This window comes from Scomber japonicus, chromosome 1 (assembly GCF_027409825.1).
Source record: "Scomber japonicus isolate fScoJap1 chromosome 1, fScoJap1.pri, whole genome shotgun sequence".
Taxonomy (NCBI): domain Eukaryota; kingdom Metazoa; phylum Chordata; class Actinopteri; order Scombriformes; family Scombridae; genus Scomber; species Scomber japonicus.
In genome coordinates, this window is record NC_070578.1 from 16,750,664 (window position 1) to 16,771,862 (window position 21,199).

General features: G+C 39.8%; 1 protein-coding gene across 1 annotated transcript in view; it reads left to right on the plus strand.

The window, feature by feature from the left end:
* The window catches only part of ush2a (Usher syndrome 2A (autosomal recessive, mild)), a 208,947-nt gene that overhangs the window by 119,799 nt on the left and 67,949 nt on the right, over window positions 1–21,199 (plus strand). Inside the window, exons 49-62 of the mRNA XM_053317023.1 lie at window positions 2,235–2,462; window positions 2,817–2,887; window positions 3,515–3,684; window positions 3,777–3,943; window positions 4,143–4,231; window positions 8,778–9,112; window positions 10,489–10,644; window positions 11,350–11,513; window positions 11,770–11,979; window positions 15,593–15,795; window positions 15,890–16,002; window positions 17,152–17,380; window positions 18,564–18,732; window positions 18,855–19,076. Coding sequence (XP_053172998.1) covers window positions 2,235–2,462; window positions 2,817–2,887; window positions 3,515–3,684; window positions 3,777–3,943; window positions 4,143–4,231; window positions 8,778–9,112; window positions 10,489–10,644; window positions 11,350–11,513; window positions 11,770–11,979; window positions 15,593–15,795; window positions 15,890–16,002; window positions 17,152–17,380; window positions 18,564–18,732; window positions 18,855–19,076 — 2,526 coding nt within the window. The remainder of the gene's footprint in view (window positions 1–2,234; window positions 2,463–2,816; window positions 2,888–3,514; window positions 3,685–3,776; window positions 3,944–4,142; window positions 4,232–8,777; window positions 9,113–10,488; window positions 10,645–11,349; window positions 11,514–11,769; window positions 11,980–15,592; window positions 15,796–15,889; window positions 16,003–17,151; window positions 17,381–18,563; window positions 18,733–18,854; window positions 19,077–21,199) is intronic.

Genomic DNA, 21,199 nt, shown 5'->3' on the forward strand with positions numbered 1-21,199 from the left:
GAGCAAAAGAGGGAGAGACCGCAACACAAAGCACGAATAAGGGAGAGAGAAAGAAGCAAATGAGAGGGGGGTGGAGGGGGAAAGCGAGAGGGAAGGGGTCACAGAGAGGAAAAGGGGAGATGGAAAAGATGGACAGAAAGAGAGAGAGAGATGGAGACAGAAGGAAAGATGAGTTGTTGTTGGGAGCATTTGTGATCTGTAAAATCAACCAAGCTTTACATCACCATTTTTTATACCGGTGTTTATTTCTGTTGGAGATAGAAAAGAGAGAGTGTGTGTGTGTGTGTGTGTGTGTGCGTGTGTGTGTGTGTGTGTGTGTGTGTGTGCCTTTATATTTATCAAACACCAAGATTTTCGGAACTTTTTCAATTTAATTTCTTTTTCTTGCTTTCTACTGTTGTTTTCAGCCAAAATAAACCATGGGTCAGTGACAGTTTGACAGAAATAGTACTATAATAGATGTACGCTAAATACACCAGTGGACTATCAATTTGGATTGGGCATTTAACAATTATATTGATTTAAGGTAACCTGAGGATAATCTGTTCCATTACTTCACTGCAGCAGTTAACTCTAGAAAGTCAGATCACCTAGATCTACAACATGGATAACAGATCCAGTTTTAACAACTAAGGAGAATAAGGTAAAAATAGAATAAGAAATTATGATTTATGTTAGTTTCGATAGGGTGCTCTTTAATGCTCGACATTCTTCTCTCAGGTTATTTGAAATATGGGAAACGTACTGCATCATAAAACTTAAATAAAGGATGAGTAAAATCATTTTAATCGTGTCTTATAACTAATATACCAAGATATTTTAAACTTTTAGCAGACCTGGGACATCCTGGGTTGAATGTTAGCATCAGAGTCTATGTAAAATAAAGCCTATCAGTTAGTAGATTGACTGCAACACATTCACATTCACAACCACTGTCTTATGTGCAAGCATGCTGTCATACACACACACACACTCACTTGCACACTTTATCTCTCATACACTCATGCACACACACTCTCAAACACTCATCTTCTTTCGCTCTCTCTCTCTCAGTCTCTCTCTTACACACACATACACACACACACACACACACACTGCCATCTGGGAAAGCCGTTAGCGGTTAGCGGTAGCACTTAGCGACGCAGCACGCTCTCTCAGTCCGCTCAGTCACCTTGATCTGCTTGCCCTTCACACAGCACCATTACTGCTATACTGCATCACTGTGTGTGTGTGTGTGTGTATGTGTGTGTGTGTGTGTATGTGTGTGTGTGTGTGTGTGTGTGTGTGTGTGGGTGTATGTGTGTGTGTGTGTGTGGCTACGTGTGTTACAGTAGGAAGAGTGTGTGTCTTTGTATATGGACATGCATCTGTGTGTGTCCATTATAGAGCAGTACAGTGGGATGTAAATGCAAGGGGAGGAGGAGGGGGGGGGGGCATTACCTTCAAATGAGCTACCGTGGAGTGAAATATCCCTCTGACTACTCTTGTGTAGCTTCTTATCCGTGCGTGTACATGTGTAAGTCATACGTGTGAGTGTGCCTGTGGCCTGATGTGCATGTCTCTCTGCCTGTATACTAGTGAGGATCATTTTGTGTTCTGGACATAAAATTTAAGGTTCTCCTAGGAAGTGAGAATGACAGTAAACATGAATACACAGTGGACCCGAAATAACAACTCTAGTTCTGCAAAAAGAAGTCTTGTGAGAAGTCACCACAGATGTGATTACAATCACGTTGGTCTCATAAGGCCACATTTATATCCCTCTCTGCTAAAACAATGGGTCATATGATTGTGTTTGCATACTTGTGTATGTATGTGTCTTTTTGTTTGTGTAAGCATTGATGCCAAAGCCAAGTCAAAGTTGTTGTAAGGGAAGAAAATGTTCCCAGCAGTCCAGAGTGGCTTACACTTCACTCCCTGATTTCCCACTTGAAAGATCGTCAGACTCCCATTACGCAGTCACAAGTACCGCATAAATACAATCTTGGTTTGCTCAGGGGGAGAAATTGAGAAAGAACAAGAGTTTTAATTTAATCCCTTGGATAGGGATGGTAAAATCACTCTTTGTCCTTCTGATGTCATTCTTGATGTTACTTGTCAAATTATGCTTTAGAACAACCCTCCTCCTCCCTCTTTTATAAGCACACATGCATAGAGTATGTTTTTCTCTTTCTTTTTCTTTGCCTTTCCCTGTTGTTCTCTGTCTCCATCTGTTCTTCTCTTTCTCCCTACAGGTCCAGGAGCATTGGACACTCCAGCAGTTTCAGGGCTTCATCCTCGTAGTGTGACAGTTACTTGGGTTCCTCCCTCCCAACCAAATGGCATCATCACCAATTATACCCTCTATCTTCACCCAAGCTCTGTTTCTGCTTTAGATTCCAAACACAGCTCAGTCTTCAGCTCCAGCATGACCCCTAACTCAAGCTTAGGTCCTAACTCAAGCCCAGCACCCAGCACTGAGGGTAGACACCTGTACTCGAGGCATAACCTCAGACCGACATCCAATCTTACCATCCTCAGCTCCAGCCAGCTCCCTGCATCTACTGTCAGAGCACACACTAATAACCCTTTCTCTGGCTCTACACCTGGTATTTTAGAAGACTACCAGGTTGAGTCCAGTCATGTAAACAATATAAGCCAAGGCTCTGGTTCCAACTTATTCCAATACAGTGAACCTAAAACCATCTCCAGTCTCTTCCTGTCAAACCCAGAATACAATTCTACCAGCTTGAATAATGATATTTTTATAAAACAAGACCACAGACTCTCCAATTATTCTAGTGCAACTTCAGATTCAAGTTCATTCCCTCTATCAGCTACTGTTCCAGGGAACACCACCAGCTACACTTTCCTCGACCTACTGCCATACCAGACCTACAACCTCCAGGTACAATATGTTGCTTTTGCATTATGGTAGAACATAAGGCTGTATTGTAAAATGCAATAGATTTTCTCCCAGTTCAGAATGAGCCTAAGTTTATGTTCTGCTTGTTCAACAGCTGTTGAACAAGATATTGATATTAAACACATCTGAATTCTCATCTTTTTTCACATCTTCTCATTTTGGCATTGATTTTTTTCGTTGTGTTGGCTCTTTGGGGGGCGCCAAAAGTTCCTCTATGCAGGAAAAACCCTGATTATAAAATAAAAACACATAAATGCAGTTATTGTATTATAATCAATTATTAATCTATTTTCCAGACTGATTATGTTAATATAAATGTAATAACTTGATGTTTTTCTTGACAATTGAATAATCATATGTTGAATAACAGATGAGAGAAAATGTCACGGCCTCCTTTATCTTTCCTACCATATTCACTTTAATAATTACTGTAGCATGGTTGCAAATGGTGCAAGAATGAAATGTTATTGACTGAAAAATAATAACTCATGTTATTAAATTGTTCTCATCACTATTCATTTTGGTGGTTGATTGAGGAAACTGCAGGCTTCACAATGATAACACTAGATATTACATTTTAATGTTTCAAAATTGTTTTCCAACATCTAGCTGGCAGCCTGTACAAGTGTGGGTTGTTCATCGTCTGGGACGTCTCAGCACTTTCGAACCCTCCCAGCTCCCCCTGAAGGGCTCCCTGCACCTCACGTATACTCTGACACACCTACCTCTGTTCTCTTGTCCTGGGGTGCACCAGAGTGGAGCAATGGCCCACTGGAGCGGTAAAAGATGTTCACATGCTGTACACTTCAGTCCCTCTGTGACATTCATATTTGTGTTTAAATATCTGTACGGCATCTTGTGCTGCTCATAGGTGGGTGATTGAGCGCAGAGTTGCAGGGACCAAACAAGTCTCCACAGTGGGTCATCTTCCACCTGACCCTCCTCCTATTTCCTTCCTCGACTCTTCATCAGCTCTAAGTCCCTGGACTAATTACCAGTATCGACTTGTGCTCCATAACCAGGCTGGCAGCACCACAGGTAAAGTTAATACTGTCCTTTTTAGAAATGAAATAAAATCAAGACGTTTGTGTTTTGCATTTTACACTGCCTGGTTAATTCCTAATGAATTCCACAACTGTGTGTCTTAAAAATGAATGTTTCCTCTTGTCAAACCAGAGGCCTGTTTATCGCAGTTGCATATTTTACCATGTATTCATGTATTGATATAAACATGCAGGACCCTGGGTCAATATCACCACCAGACCTTCTCGGCCAGCTGGTCTCAGTCCACCAAGGGTGAACATCCTGGGGCCAGAGTCACTTCAGGTGAGGAAACTTTTATTTTGACTAGACTTTTAACAGGTTCACTGAAATACTCTTGGAGCTGGAATGAGAGCAAGAGATATCATGTATTGAGATATGTGTATGTGTAAAGACACACTTACCTTACCTTACCTTACATACATATATGACAAATGGCTGAAGCATGCAAATATAATCTATACTGGCCCCACGCTACCAAAAAAAAGGTTTTAGTATATTTAAATGGAAAATACACAAAAAGTGAAATGCAACTTCATTGAGAATCTCTCCAGTCACTCTGAGTTTGACAGCATAGAAAAGACAAAGCAATGTCATACTGATTCCTCTGTCTTGGGATTTAATGAGAAATAAAAACATTCAACTCAAGGTCCCCTTCAGAAAATGGGAGGGGCTGTGACCCTGTCTGAGGAAGCGTCCTTCCTGTCGGCCATTTTGAAGGAGGGGCCAGAGTTAAGTTCCAGCACTGGCTAATCCCACATCAAGGCCTATCAGTGAAAGGCACAGAAACAATATTGTATGCATGCGCGCGTGCACACACACATGCATGTATGCACTCACAACCCTGCACTAATGCTAACAGCAGAAAAATGCTAATGCTTGTCATCATTTCAGAACCTCCCCTGTCATCTTTGCTGCAGCACAGCTTTAGGGGTCACAGGCACAAGAAGGAAAGTGTTCCTTCCTGGTTGTTGCTAATTGGACAGGCAGGCAGTCTGCTTCCTGGGTACCAACTGACCTTGACTACACAGAGGATTTTTAGTATCTCCCTTCATTCTCTAAATGGCTACTTTTTCTGTTATCCTCTGCACTGCATATCACTTTTTCCTCACTTAATGATTATCCTATTTTCCATTTTTCTTTTTTTGCATTTTGTGATGTAGGCCTTCCTCCCTAATAATTTTAAATACTAAAAAATGTATTCTTAACCTCTCTCAAACAATTTTTCTTCACATGTTGTTGTCTTTTGTAGTCTTTATAATTTGTAAATCCAAGTGGAGAGAGTAGTATTTATGTTGGTAGATGGTTTGTGTTTTTTCTGAGTGTGCTTATATGTACATTATACTTTTATTTAAATAAGGATATATATGAAGCTGTGAGGTGGAGCAAAATTAGGACGCTCTGTGAATGTCTGTTTCACACAATGTGATCACAGTTACACACATAATTGTTTTTGTACACATGCTCAGCTGTTCTGCTGCAAATTATTAATACATTTTAGGTGATGCTGTTTAGGGCATCTAAAAGATAGATTTGTAAAATGGAAGAATAAGGGTTTCTGTTACCTTCATGAAGTTAGTCTCAAGTCCTGGCTTTAAAGGTCCAAGTCAAGTACCCTGTTAAGGGTTAGGGTTAGGGTTTGTCAACTAGTCAAGTCAAAATTTTCAATGTTGTGTTTTGACTCCTTAACAAGTTGTTATGTGCTTCTGACCCAGCCGCCGATTCAAGCAAAATATATATAAAAAGCATGTAAATAAAGAAAATGAATGCATGTTTGGTAAAAAGGCTACCGGTACATCATCAGTGAAGATTAGCATATTAGCCTCTGTATTAAAAAGTATTTACTTTTTAAACATTTATTTTGCAAATAAAATAAAAAATAAAATACAGTGAATGCATAATTTTAAATGTTTGTTTCTCAAACACATGTATAGTATATAGAGCTGGTGGTCTTGTCAGGGAGGTGAGAAGCAAGGTTGGTGAAATAAAATGGAGAGAATTCTTTTGGCAGTGAGTTTGTAAATATTAATGACCTCGTTATGGTCAATTGGGATGTCCCTCTTAACAGACAACAGCAGAAGATCTGAGATCTTTCATCTCCACATCTGTTTCTTAGCAGGGTCTTGATCAGCTTTAGTTTTGAAGAATGATCGCTTGACTGATGCAGTTGTTACCGGCAATGTATATTTTGAGGAGTTTTGTTGGCTTTGGAAAGACTGTGTCCACATCATCTTCTTTAATACACATAAGCAAAACAAAATTACAAAAAAATCTTGTGACCTCACAAACTGCTGTAGGATCGATGTTACAACTGCGCTGACCTAAATAATCTAAAGGGGGGGAAACTGAGCAAACTAGTGAGCAGTACTGTACCAAAATCAACTGAATGGAATAATGTTAGCTACAACAACTACTATGTGTTTTTCAGGGTGCTTTATTTACCTAAAGGTCAGCCTACATTCACATTTATTTCTACCACAATAGGCTGTCTACTCCATCGTATAGGGCAACTTATAGGGCAGAGTATCTCATGTTCTTCACTGGAAGGGCACTTCATCATGTTTTTTCTCTCTTATAGGACACTTTTTATTCAAAGGGCATTCATTTCTGCTCTTCAGTATGTTAGACTTGGGGGAATCCTAAATTGCACTTCTTTTTTTCCACTAGAAGGGTACCCATACAGATCCTTCAGCTCATCCCGTCACAATGACAACTCATAGCTTTTGGGGCCACCACCACTTTTGATTGATTTGTTGTATCCGCTGTGAGGAGTTGGTTCCCTGCACATACATCAATTTATATTTGGGCATTGAGAGGATATCAACTCATCACAAATCTAAAGATTAAACTCCAAGCGTCATTGGTGTTTGGGTCTAATTCAAGTTGCAGTTATTTTATGATTTTGCCAGGCCGAATCAAAAGTCATAAGATTTGTGACTTGAGTCCAAGTAATGTGACTCAATACCACAGCTCAGCTACAGTATAGCCAAGAGTTCATGCATTTTTCATCTGTGTGTTATCTGTTTTAATCTAAAGTTGTGTCTGGTCCTCTGCTCTTTTTTCTATTTGATTCACATGAAGTAGGATTTCGTTTTCCATTGTCTCACTCATTATTACTACCAAAACAGCTGTTTTTATTCATGTGCTTATAAGATAATTAATTACACATGAGACGTATTGATCACACTGTGGTCCACATCTGCGATGTCCATCATACATTATTTCCATTTTAACCCAGTCTTTTAAAAAATACGTGTCAGAATTTGATCTCAAATATTGCTTGCACAATGTCAAAGTAAATTTAATACTCAAATGATACCATTGATACATGTAGGATTAAATTGTAGAATTGTATCGCCAGCCGGGAACGTCGGCACTCTCTCGATACCTTTTTTTCTGAATGTAATAGCATAAATGCACAAAGACAAGCACACATACACCATGTCCTTACACACACACCAATTCTCTCTCACTTCTAACTTTATCATCCATCTCTCTCTCTTACTCATATACACATAAACACATATACAAACACACACACACACAGACTGTACTGGCCTTACCCCCAGTGGTCTGTGTCAGCCCAGGGTCTCTGCTGTCTTCACCATCTCCAGATTACATCAGGCTATTCAATCTGTAAATGACTTCCACCACAAAGCACACCCAACACGCACTTTGGGAAATGAGCTACCTAACTCAACATGACCCTGCCCATATGTGGCTGTGGCTGTGTGTATGGCTCAGTGTGCGCGTGTGTGTGTGTGTGTGTCCTGTATCACCTCACGGTGTCACTTGTTAAATGAATATCAAGGTTGTATGAGAAATAATTATTCTTGACATTCATTCATAATATTCTCCTCAACATTGAGTACTTAATCACCTAAACTCATGTGTCTCAATGAGCTCTGAACTGATCAGTTACTCTACATGTCAGTTTGTCTTCATAAGGGTGTTAGAGCACACAGTCCACTAGCATGTGCATGCAATTTTCAAATGTAAGTGTACAGCAACTGGACATACATATGCATTTCTGTTTATTTGGACATGGATGTATCAACAAAACATTCATTGTATAGAAATCTCTAAATTCACACGTATAGAGTGTGTGTGTATGGGTTTTTTGTTTTGGTTTTTTTGTGTGTCTGTGTGTGTCTGTGTGTGTGTGTGTGTCATTATTTGTGTGTGTGCCAGTTACCTTCATCTTTACTCTAAAATGCTGACGGACTGAACGGTTTCCAAATCAGATGCAGTGCTCAACGACAGCAAGCTTTTGTTTTTGCATGCAGCAATTCCATTACCAGCCGCTTTCATTATTTTAGCATGGTGTTTGTCCATGTGCACGCGTTTGTGTGTGCGCGTGTGCCCTGTTTTAAATGTGATGAACGGAATCTTCAGCTCAAGTCAAAGTCAGGTTATTCTTTCCCCACAAGAGAGTTGATAGCAGACACACACATGTGATGCACACAGGGATACCACCTACATGATCGCACTCAAACCCAATAACATATGCATCCACACTGTGATGCAGATGAGTGTTTGCATTAACACATACTGCAAACTCTACACACACACACACACACGCACATGCACGCACTATGCCATGACTTCCTGTAGTTCATCCATCTAAAAGCTTTCTGCCGTCCTCAGCATGCCGAGAACATTCAGAATGCCTGGCCAACCAATGAGATGGCTTTTCTGGGATACTGATAGGGCAGATAGAAAGGATTAAGTTAACAAGGCCTTTAGTTTCCTCTGTACCACTCTGAAATATCTGACTATTGTATTTTAAAAGAAGAGCACTGAACTTAAATCTAACATTCTTATGTTTCAGGTCACATGGTCTCCTCCTTTAATTCCCAATGGGGAAATCCATGGCTATGAGATCCGGCTCCCAGAACCCCGCATCTTCCATGACAGTGGCAGCGGGTCTGAGCTCAACATCACAATAACAAACCTCATTCCATACACAAACTACAGTATCACTGTGCTGGCATGTTCCAAGGGAGGTGGACAGGTTGGAGGATGCACAGAAAGCCTGCCCACATTAGCTACTACATTACCTGCAAGCCCCCAAGGCCTCGCACCACTGTCAGTAGTGGCAGTTAGTGAGTCTTTCCTGGCCATCTCTTGGCAACCGCCAAGCAGGCCCAGTGGACCTAACATCAGGTAACAAAAATATTACACAGGAAACACAGTTTGTGTTTGAGAACATCAAGATGTTTTTCTTTACTAATGATGGCACAAATATCTTGTATGAGTTGTAGGCCATCACTGAGTTGGCATTCCACAGTGCATCAGCTCATTGGCCAATCTGTTGTCAGGATTTGTGTGAACACAAGGGAAGAACGCAGTCCGAAAGGGCAGAGGAGGGATGAAGAGATTGTGTTTAAGAGGAAATATTTTTATTTATTATTCTGAATACCAATACCACTGAAATTTAAGTTGTCTTGAGATCAGATTTACCTCTCAATAAGCAATCTGTCAAATCATTTGATCAGAAAGTATTACTGTTTCTAAGACTTGTCATAAGAGTCTCACTGAAGCTGGTTGCACATGATTCAGTCAACATATTAACTAATGATCAGACATGTACAACTGCTTTAAAAATGCACAGAACCTAGCACATTACTTCTAATGTTTGGCAGAATTTAACCAAATGTAAAAGAAAGAATGTTTCAAATGACTCTTTACAAGCAAATACGAATCAAAAATCCAGAAGTGTGAAACTCAATCTGTGTAACCATCATTTTACATAATCAGTATCAACTCTATCTGTTTTTTAAAATGTATTAATTATAACGCAAACTTAGACTCCAGACAGTCAATACTGAAATCTACACCATGTTTCGATAAGAGACACATTCAGGAAATGTTGAATTGCTACTGAAAAACTTCAGCAAACAAGCAGATAGGAACACGTTAACAAGCTGCTAACATGAGTGCCCTGGTAATGAGCTAAGTATTGTGCATTTTTTAATCAGTGTTTTCTCATTCCTAATGCAAATTCTGGTCCGTTTTGTTCTGTCCTGTTCTACTCTGTCAACAATTAGGCCTAAAATAAAGGTCCATTTTCCTGGCAGGCGATTAAAATGCATGAGCCCGTCTCTCTGTTCTGCTCTGCTCAGCTCTGTGTGTTTGTCTAAGTGGGTTGGTTAAAAGGTGGCATTAAGCCCTTCTTTTCTGATTACAGCAGAAATTAGCATCACTGTGGGGAGAGGAAAACACAAACCCTGCAGGAAAAAAACAACAGAGGGAGGGGTGGAGGGAGGGAGGGATGAGATACAGTGAACGCAAAAGAAGAGAGATGATGAAAAACAGCAGAAGAGGACGAAATGAGCGATAAGGAGAAGAGTCCGTTGAAATTTGTGCGCAAGTGTGTATGTGTGTCTGTATGCAAGTATGTGTGTGTATATATGTGAGTACGCTGTGAGTCTGTGTGCGCATATTGGCACATAATTCTGAACATGTGTTGTGTGTTAATGCATTCCTAAACATCCAACCATGTGTGTGTGCTCTTTCTTTTATTCAAATTTCCCCTTCAGATACGAGTTGCTCAGACGTAAAACCTACCAGCCGCTGGCCATCACCACGGTCCCCACAGTAACAGGCACATCCCCTCCCCCTCCTGAAGATCTCCATCGCTGGCTCCATGTTTACTCCGGCACCAAATTGTTCTACCAAGATAAAGGCCTAAGCAGGTGAGATTACTGAAATGAGCTCTAGAGCAAACGCCGGCGCCGCAGCAAACCGTGTGTGCAGAGCCGATCGGCGAGCTGCCGCTGATGCCGATCTTTTAATACCGCTCAAAGATACATTAAGCAAATATCCCAAAGAATTAAATTGTTTTTCACACAGCATCCCCTAATCTCTGTTTGGCACTTGGTGGAAGCAGATTTTTTTTCCCTCTATGCTTACTAAACGGCTCTGGGTGTACTCTTTTTGGGTTGTGTCTCTACTGGGCTTTATTCAAGTAGTAAACTGACAAACTTTTGAACGTGTCAGCACTTTTCACGTTGTAGTGGGGTTTTTTTTATTGGTGTCCTAAACAGCACTGTAAAAGAAAATAATTAGGAAATAATTAGTGTTTGTTTTAAAGGAAGTCATCATATCAGTAATACCGACAGTGTAACTTTAGATGAAACAAATAGATAAAGACAGACATTACTGAAACTGGTCTCCCTGACCCCAATTACAGAGCGTCATTATCTATTATTTCTCTTACTTCAGTGGCAGATTAATTTACACTTTCAGTTGGTACTTGCACCAGTAGCCTGTTTTATTAAAGCTGCTGTTTTTCCATTTCATTTCATTTTTGAATGATTGAAATTCATACTGTTAATGGTACAACATAAAACATTTGTTGTTAATTCACAAGGAAAGTAAAAAATACCTTCCCTCAACAGATTCACCCGTTACCAGTACCGGTTAGTGGTCCATAATGACATGGGCTACACCTCAGGAGAGGTAGTCACTGCAACGACCATGGCCGGTATTCCTTCTGATCCTCCATCTCTGTCAGCCCGTGCTGTCAATCACACTGCTGTACAGGTCCACTGGACAAAACCCTGTAAGACTATCCTTACTCTTAAATACACACACTCATAGTCTGTCCAGCAAAACAAACAAACAAAAGGTCTGAAATCAGACTGTTTTTGCACAAGGACAGAAGTTTTAAACACGCACATGAACTGGTCACATAAACATACCTTCATGACATGTTTTATAAAGCTTGATCTGAGATTTGATACTTAATTATTAATTATCAAAACATAAAAAAATATATATATTAATTTTGACTTCCACTGTCTTCATGTCTTTCTCAGCTTTGTACAACCTGCAGGGAGAGGTGGAGTCCTACTTTCTCAAAATAGACTCTGCCCGCTTAAGTAGAAATATGGCCTTTGGCCCCAGGATCATCTCAACAGTGATAACTGACCTTTGGCCCAGCACTACCTATTTGGTGTCATTACATGTGTCTAATGGAGCACATAATACAACTAAGGCAATAGTTAACGTCACAACAAAGGATGGAGGTATGTATATATATGCGAGCTTATTGGTAATTAATATAACCATAAATTAGGCTTTGAAAATTGCCTTCATGTATCTGTATGTGTTGTATTTGTGTACAGTATATTTATGTGTGGGTGTCATATGTCATGTAAAGTACTTAAATTCAATAGATCCAGCAGAGGTGTCTGTGTTAATGTGCGTTCCTCTGTGTCTCTGTGCTTCACAGGAAATGTTAAATACATCATGTAGTGAGGCATGAAATCAATACAAAGTGTACGTGTGAGGCAGATTTAAGGTGTTGTAAAATGCTTGTTGGCAACACAAACAGCCATACACACAAGCTGTGTTTTACCTGTCAGACAAGACAGCAAACATGGCTGTTCCCATGTCTGATGCAAACTATAATTTCTGCACTTTACAACATAGTTGCAGTACGTCAGTTGGACTTTTCTAAAAGGTTAGTTGGGATATTCTCTAAATGTACAGAGAAAAAAAATCATGAAATCATATCAGTCCCTTCGTTGAAATGGAAAACTTCAATGCCATCATTCAGTGCCATCATTTGGAAAAGAAATTATACAGTCTCATCAGCTTTAACTGTCTCTGCATAATCTGTTAATATTTGTAAAGAGGGACACAATCTGCATCACAAAGTAAAATCTGAAATTTCAGAGTGTATAGTAAGCTTTACTATCTCCAACTATGAGTAGCACAAACTGTCCAACTGTCATCAGTACTTTTCACTCCATATCCCCCTTTAACACTCAGCATTTAAGGGTTATCTTTCAACCGTCACGTTGTAATCACATGTCAGAGGCCGCTTACTCTGTTGTTTTCTTTCCGTCTCTGTTTCCTTCTCAATCCCTCTCTGTGGCCATCTCTCTGTCTCCTTCAGTTCTATCTCTTTCTCAGTATAATCATATGTCAAAGCCTCTCTCTTTCTCTCTAATCTGAGCCGTATAATAAAAAGTGCATTAAAAACATTAGAAAATCATTAGGTGCTAAAGGCAAAGCATGGCTCGTTTAACTGAGAGGGCTCTGGAGGTAATTTCATTATTTTACAGCCATAAGAGTGCACACGCACACACACACACAGACACACACACCAAAGCCAAATATATTTTAACTAATGCAGTTCAACCCTACCAACCGTCTTAACATGGCTTGCAATCTATAGGGCAATGCTAACATCAGGACTAATTGGCAAGAAAAATGCGTGTGTGTCTGTGTGTATGAATGAAACGGGCTCTGTGTGCAGTATTGCATTGATAATGTCATCCTGAAGTAAATGAAATGTAGAACAGGAGGTTGGGTTTAGGTAAGTGCATTGGCAGCAAATGAATTGGGTTAACTTCTCTTAGCTGAGTACATTTTTACTTAAAATAAGAGATTGAATCTGTATGATTACCCCTCGCCCCAAACACATCTCATCACATTACTCTACTTAGCACTTTCCACTGTTTCTTACTTTCCACAACTTGATCTCTGCATCTCTTACTTGTCCTCTATTTGCCACATTCTCCTGTTTCCTCTACTGTGTCTGTTGTGTCCCTTCGACCCCCATGGTGAAAACCAACAAACATGTGGAAGTGAATACTTAATACTACATTCTCTACATGTTACAATTTCATATCAATCACTGTAAAATGTGTGTTCAGAGAGTATTTGGAGTTTTGGTTTGTTATGCATTTGTAGTATAGATGTGCTGAAAGAGAGTTTCTTAGAGGAATGAACTAAGGGTAAGAAGAGGTGGAAAGGACAGTGAAGAAGAGAGGAGGAGATAATGTGGTAAAACAACGTAGCTAAAGAAAAAAATGACTCCGCAAACGATTCAGCGTTATTAGCTATGAGAAAGTGAAAGAGAAAAAGAGAGGGGGTGAGCTGAACGTATTCTGATTATTCTAAGTGAAAATGCACTCAGCTAAGAGAAGTTAACCTAATTCATTTGCTGCCAGTGCACTTACCTAAGCCCAACCCGCTGCTCTACATTTCATTTACTGCTAGATACTATTATCAACGCAATACTGCACAAATATAGTCACACGGGTGGCCTTTTTTCTCCCTCCTTCACTAACACACAGTCTCAGATTCATCCTGTTTTATATGCAGACCAACATACACATTCTGTTTCTCTCTGTAATACACACACACACACAGATTCTCATACTACACAAACAGTTTCGTGCTTATATATCCCCAACATACAAATACACCCCTTGAGTGATGGAGGTTTAAATCTCAGTGTTGTTTGATATTAGTTTGGATAAACAGAACTGCTACTGAACTAACAATGAAAGAAGCTTGTATGATATATATATAATAGACCTTACTTTCCATTACTTAATTTTTTTTAAAATTGGTTGTACTGCATACTGGAGACCTGACAGTCACAATGTGTAATTTGAACATCCCTATATTTTTCAGTTTTATAACTCCGGCCTGATGATCACTAATGCAGCACTGCTTTAGGACGTTTTAAAGTTTTAGTGGTGTGGATTGTGTGTAAAAATTTACAAGCAGTTATCAAAATCTTTCATGAACAGTAATGGTCTCTTTTAGAAATTTCAGTCAGGTTGTAGGGCAGGTTATAGAGCAGAAACTGCACTCCTTAGGGTTTTAAATGATCTTCTCTTAGCAGCTGACTGTGATCAACACACCATGTTACTCTGGTTGGGTCTGTCTGTGACTTTTGACCCCTTTGATCATACTGTTTTAATTGAACATCTTGACTATTGGGTGGGCATTTAAGGTTTAGTTTTAGATTGGTTATGTTTTCATCTTTTAGCAAGGTCATTCTGTGTGGAAATTGGGAATGATCAGTTTCAGTACAGCTAAAATATGGTGTTCCACAGGGATCTATTCTTGGGTCTTTACTATTTTTTATTTAGATGCTACCACTTTGTCATATTCATAAAAAACACAATGTCAGTTACCTTTTGTATACTGATGATACATAAGTATATCTCTCCTTTGACACTAACATCACCAATCAATTCAACAAATCACAACCCTCACACATGCATTTCAGACATCCATATCTGCATGGCATCATATTTTCTACAGTTGGGCCCAGGCTCATCACATCATTACATTTCCTCCCATCTTGGTCCCCTCTCATCTAACATTTTTAACTCTTTAACCATCATATTACTTCTATTATCCAATCATGGTTTTTCCAACTAAGAAAAAAATATTTTAAAAAGAACAACTTTATCTGCCAAATAGTAATTAATGCATTCATTTCATAACACATTGTCTTATTTTAATTCATTTTAGACTTGCTTTTTATCGATTTTTATTGTTTTACTATCTCTAGTTATATTTTATCATAATATGTTGTTAACTATTTGCTTATTGACCTTTTTTATTGTATGTTAAGCACTTTGTAACTTGTTTTAGTGCCACTTTTGTGATGCTTTGTCCACACAATGTGGCGTATCACTGCAGCAGTTGAGATTGCATATATGTAAATACTTACATATGTTATATTTAATGTTGAGAGCACCAGTTTCATACCACAATACTAAGGTTTGTGATGATCATGTCTCACATCTTCAAGCTGTATAAGATTTGATCTTTGTTCTTTAAAATCAAACTGTTTTGGGTCTGATCACTCTCATGTATGATCCTCAGCGCCAGATGGGATGTCTGCCCCAGAAGTTGTTCCAGTTAACAGCAGCACCACACGTGTGCTCTGGTTACCTCCTCAAGAGCCCAATGGAGCAATTACTGGTTACCACATCTATGTTAATGACCATTTTCATGGCAGTGTAGAGAACAGCTCAGGGTCCTACCTGCTAGGGGACCTACTGCCTTTCACTGTCTACGACGTACAGGTACACACACAAACAAAATCAGATAAACACAACAACAAGTAAGCAGAAAAATGTGCATTATGTTTTTTCTACTGTGTTTGTATATATATTTCAGGTGGAGGTTTGTACTGTGTATGCATGTGTGAGGAGTAATGTTACTCAGACAACTACTGTGGAGGACCTGCCTGCCGACCTGGCCACACCACATGCACAAGTGATCAGTCCCAGGTAATTCAGAGACACACTATCTATGAATATTTATTGCATTATTCTTCTTACTACTTTTTTCCATACTGAAAATATTAAATCTTAACCATTTCTCGAGCGTTACCATTGTTCCAGGTTCATGAAACTTTATAGGCTCTGGTTTGAGTGTAGTAATCATTAATGTTTATTGGCAGGGTTGGTTTGCAGGTTTGACAATACAGAATCAATACAGCTGGCACTTACATAGTAAATGGTGGAGCTTTTTGTCTTGAAGTGAAGGCAGCATAAGATGTGATGATACAACCAGACTGCATAAAAACCTGTATATCTTTAAGACATAAAGATATACAGGCTCTTTTTAATAGCTTCCACAATTAATAAAATTGAAACACAAATGGAGATTTTATTTGCAGTTAGTTAAATTTAAAGAAAAAAATGATGCTCTGCTTCCCACATTAGACCGCAATGGGAACTGTGGAAGTTGTAACTCTGTATGTTACTACACAGGTCTTTCCCTGCCAAAGATGTCAGAGATAAATAAGAGGAAAATCAATAGTGTGAAGTGTATAAAGATACCAACAACCTGACACTGTAACTCAACTTTGTCAGGCATTAACCATGCATGAATGCATGTGTGTTTGGATATGAGAAGGTTTGTGTATGTGCTCCTGGGTTAGGGTTAGGTTTTCAGGCCTGATTTTGGTTGGAGAGTGTTTAATTGATACAAATTATTTATATTTATATTTAATTAACATTAATCTGTTGTTGCAGCATGTCTGCAAAAAATATTTAGTTTGATCATGTTGATAAAATCAATAAAGCAGCAGCAGATTGACATTGTGCCACAAATAGATGTGGCTTTGAGACAACTGTTTACATTGCCAACGTCAAGGACCGCATTTTAACCAAAATACAACTGCCTTTGCGCTACTTCATTTGAATTAACCTCCCACCTGTCTGAGCCTCTCCTCCCACCTGTTCACCGTGGCCTCTGCACTGGTCACCAAAATACCACACAGATGCACAGTGTGGGTTTCAAAGTCAGGAAAATATGACTTGCTTGCTCTGGTCATTGCGCCTCCACAAAAATAAGGCTCTTGGAGTTCCATATCCCCATCTCTCTCTCTTATGCTCTCTCTCTGTTCTTGCCTTGCTCGCTCTCTCTCTTAGGGTTGTCAACTTGGATTGGTCCCCTCCAGGCAGACCCAGTGGGATCATGTTGGGCTATGAGGTCTTAAGACGGACCTTGAGGTCATGTGTCAGTGGGTCAGCAGGGGTCAAATCCTCTGTGGGGGAAGAGTCAGGAGGTGCAGCTGGCGTAAGGTTCACGTGTACCTACATGCAGTGTCCTGCCACTCATAGTGTGTGTGGGACATCTTGCTTCCATCCTGACACACAGGTAATTTTGTGCTAAAAGCAGGAACAACATTTACAGACGTTTAACACACGTCTTAATGCATTTTTTTTTTTTTTTTTAAATCTAGACGCACATAGTTATGGATGTATTAATAATGGTGCATTTTAGGGGGCAATGTTTCCACATGAAGGCAAGAGCCTCTTTTAACTAGAACTTGTTGTGAGTAATCATTAAAACCCTCACTGTACAACAACAATATATTTGTATTAAATGTGTAAATTAACGTTTTTGCTTTGGCTGCTGATCTGAAGTAGAGAATACATTGTTGCTGTGTACTCCCTCAGGATATTAGTCCTCCCAGACCCCAGAAAGACACACAAAAACACGAAATGAAATGCACATAGAGACCCACAGTCAAATACACACTCTCACGGTTTCTTTCCCAGCGCACACTATTTATGTGGGATGCACGGTCCTCCTCTCAGTGATTAATTTCTCTAAACAGATTAACTTGTCATCTGCATTCACTTCCATCCTTGTGTCATTGAATGCCAGCCAAGTTGGCACAGTGAAGCTGAATGCCATACATTTATCCCCACCACACCCAATGGCACAAACAATAACAACATTTAAACATAACATTTAAATGTATAAGACACACATGCACTCCCTTTTAAACAGTGCAAGTGGACATGCAAACCCATACTCATGTAGCTAAACAAGAAAAAAATCACTAAATCACAAAAGCGTCTGCTTCTACACATACACAGACAGACACACGTGTTATCATCAATAAAGAGGCATGTACAATACATACTGTTTGTTTCTTTTAAAAGTTAATAGAGTATCATGTCCTGAATTAAATATTAATATATGATATGGTTATCAGAGTTCAAAACTTTTATCACTCTGAAAATGTTTAGATTTTACATAAAAGAAGGGACAAAGGCCTGTACAGGCATTATGGTATATTGTGCAGTAACCATCCAAACACACATTTTTAGAGAGCTTGCCCCAAAATAGTTATAGTATTCAAAAGGTAAATGCCTTCTCTTCTTATTTGGCTGATAAACACACATTGTGGTACCGCATAAACATAAGTAATTTCATTTCACTGTGTCTGTATGGATTTTTTGGATTGTTCTGTGATTACTTTCTCTCATATGAGGGTGTGTGTGTGTGTGTTTGTGTTTGTATGGATATGGAAATATTGTTCGTCAACCAGGTTTGCTGCAATGGACTATTGCACATGAAGAAGCCACATCATCATTGCTGTGAGAGCAGGTACCTGAGTTTCAGTAATTCCCCCAACCCGGTCTGCTGCAATGGCAAACTGCTGCCACCCCTCCCTGACCACCAGTGCTGTCTAGGATACTATGTTCCTGTAAAAAACAGTGAGTTTCAAATCTCTTCATATATTAACCCCTAAATGGGATTTGTTCTTTTCCACTTGACTTGATTCTAGTATTTTCAATGTTGTTAAAGTGTTTTCCTTCATCTGTCCTTGTCATTATAGATGAATACTGCTGTCCGGACCACTCGCAGGGCCGGGTCTCAGTGGGGCTGGGTGACAGCTGCTGTGGGGGAGTTCCTTACTCCACAAAAGGCGGCCAGCTCTGCTGTAGTGGGAGCCTCCATGATGGCTATGGGGTCCAATGTTGCGGAGGCCAGGTTGTAGATGATACACTGGTGTGTTGCGGTGATACTGAGAGAACTGAAGTGCATACGTACATTCCAGGTGAGAGAATTGAACATACAGACACAAACATAAACTAACATCCACTGTTGTTTTAATGGTTTTATATTATGATAAGAAAGATGAAATAAAAAGATTTGACAATTAATCAAGTTTCTTGCCCAACAATGAAAGCGAACAGTATGAAGTTTGTAATATCAATCAACAAAAAGGTTAAACAAATACGAAAAACAATTACTTTAAAATAGTTATCCAAAAAATGAGTTGAATCTCTTAAGAATATGCAGGAAAAAAGGAGAATGTTAGGCAAAAGAGAAAATGACGAGGAATAAAACAAAAGTGGGTTGAGGTAGACACATGGTGCAGGAACGTGGGGTCGTTTCCCTTTCTTCCTCTCCCACAGTGTCCCAAAGCACCCGGATACCATGGCACAGATGTGGCTGTGTTTGTGTGTGTGTGTCATTAGACATCTTTGTCATAGCAGATGATGATGAAACACACTCGGGATGGCACCGTTGAGGGCACTGCCAAGCACACAGCAGGACAAGTACGCACTCATTCTCTTTCCCTCACACAAATAAACACACTCTGCACATACATACATATTACAGGCACCCACACATACACAAAAACACACACACACAGTCAACAGGGTGCCCTCGGCAGGGTTCGCTTAGTGTTGAGTGCCAGAGACAGACACGTGGACTCTATTCATCACACATAAACAATGGCCCCATATGGGCAGCCCTATAGTACTCCATAAGCCTATCTGCAAACACTCAGACATACGCTCACACACACACACACACACACACACACACACACACACACACAAAGATCTCACACAAAAACCTAACCCACATGTATATTGGCAAAAAAGTTCCTCCAATGTATATCAGCAGATACATTGTATACATATTCTTACTTCATGTCCATTGTCATTTGTTGCATTTGTTGCTCTACCTTTCTTTAACATTTTGTCTTCTCGTGACACTCTTCTCACAAGTTTCTTTAGAAAGTGGTTTCACACCCAAATATTGATTTAAATGTTGGGTATTGTCAGAGTAACAGGAGTGAATGGTAGTTTGACATGTTAATCATGACTATTTTAATCTATCACACTAGTTTAGTCTCATCTGTTTCCTTTTCTTCCTGAGTTCTCCTCACCTCCTCCTCCTCTTCATCTCTCTCTTTTATTAATTTCCCATACCCTCTTCTCCTTTGACATCTTCTTTGTTACCATTCCTCAACTTGCTTCCCTACCCCCTCTGCTTCTTCCTCTGGCCTCTTGTTCCTTCTCTCTTCTACTCCCACCTTTTCTTCCTCCTCTCCTCATCATCCTACTCTTTCCCCTCCCTCCCTTTATGTGCCCCCTTCCCATCCACTCATCAGTCATTAGCGTTAGCTTCCCCACTGAGAACATATGGTATGATGGATCGTAGGGCTAGCGGCGCTAGCAAGGCTAAGGGCCATTTGCCGGGTGCACAGTGCTGTCGGGGAGCCCTGGGTCTGGCTTTGCAACCTCGACCCCACACGTCTGTTTCAAGACACTCACACATACAACATGCACACAGCAACACCTATTAAAGGATAGGCTACTTAACCTTGGCACCAGTCACTCTCATCTCTCCTTACCACCAAGTCCAGGGTTTTGTTTGTTTAATGATATAGTGAGAGACAAATTTGTAAAGAGGTCTTAATTAAGTACAATTGTGATGACAAACAATAGGATACATGGTACAAGAAATGCTGGACAACAAACATTTTTTAAAAAGAAGTGTGCATCAGATAAATTAAAATGAAACTGGAAAAAAACAGTGAAAGAGGAAGAAAGTCAGTGAGAGAAAAAAAAACAGGAGAGAACAGAAGAGTGGTGAAGAGCTAGATGGAGCAGATTAAAGGAGGAGTGAAGGGTATCCCATTGTGCCCAGCTGATAGACTAGGTTAGGCTGATGTGATTATGGGGTCCCTGAAGTGCGATCTATCACACATTACCGTCCACACTGTCAACAACCATACACACACACTGCAGGGGAACAGCAATGCCAGGAGACAGCCGTCTGGCAACAGATACACGTACCGGCTTGCGTGCACATGTGCACGCATAGATATGCACGCACACATCCACACACAGGCAAATCAACAATCATACTCAATGATACACA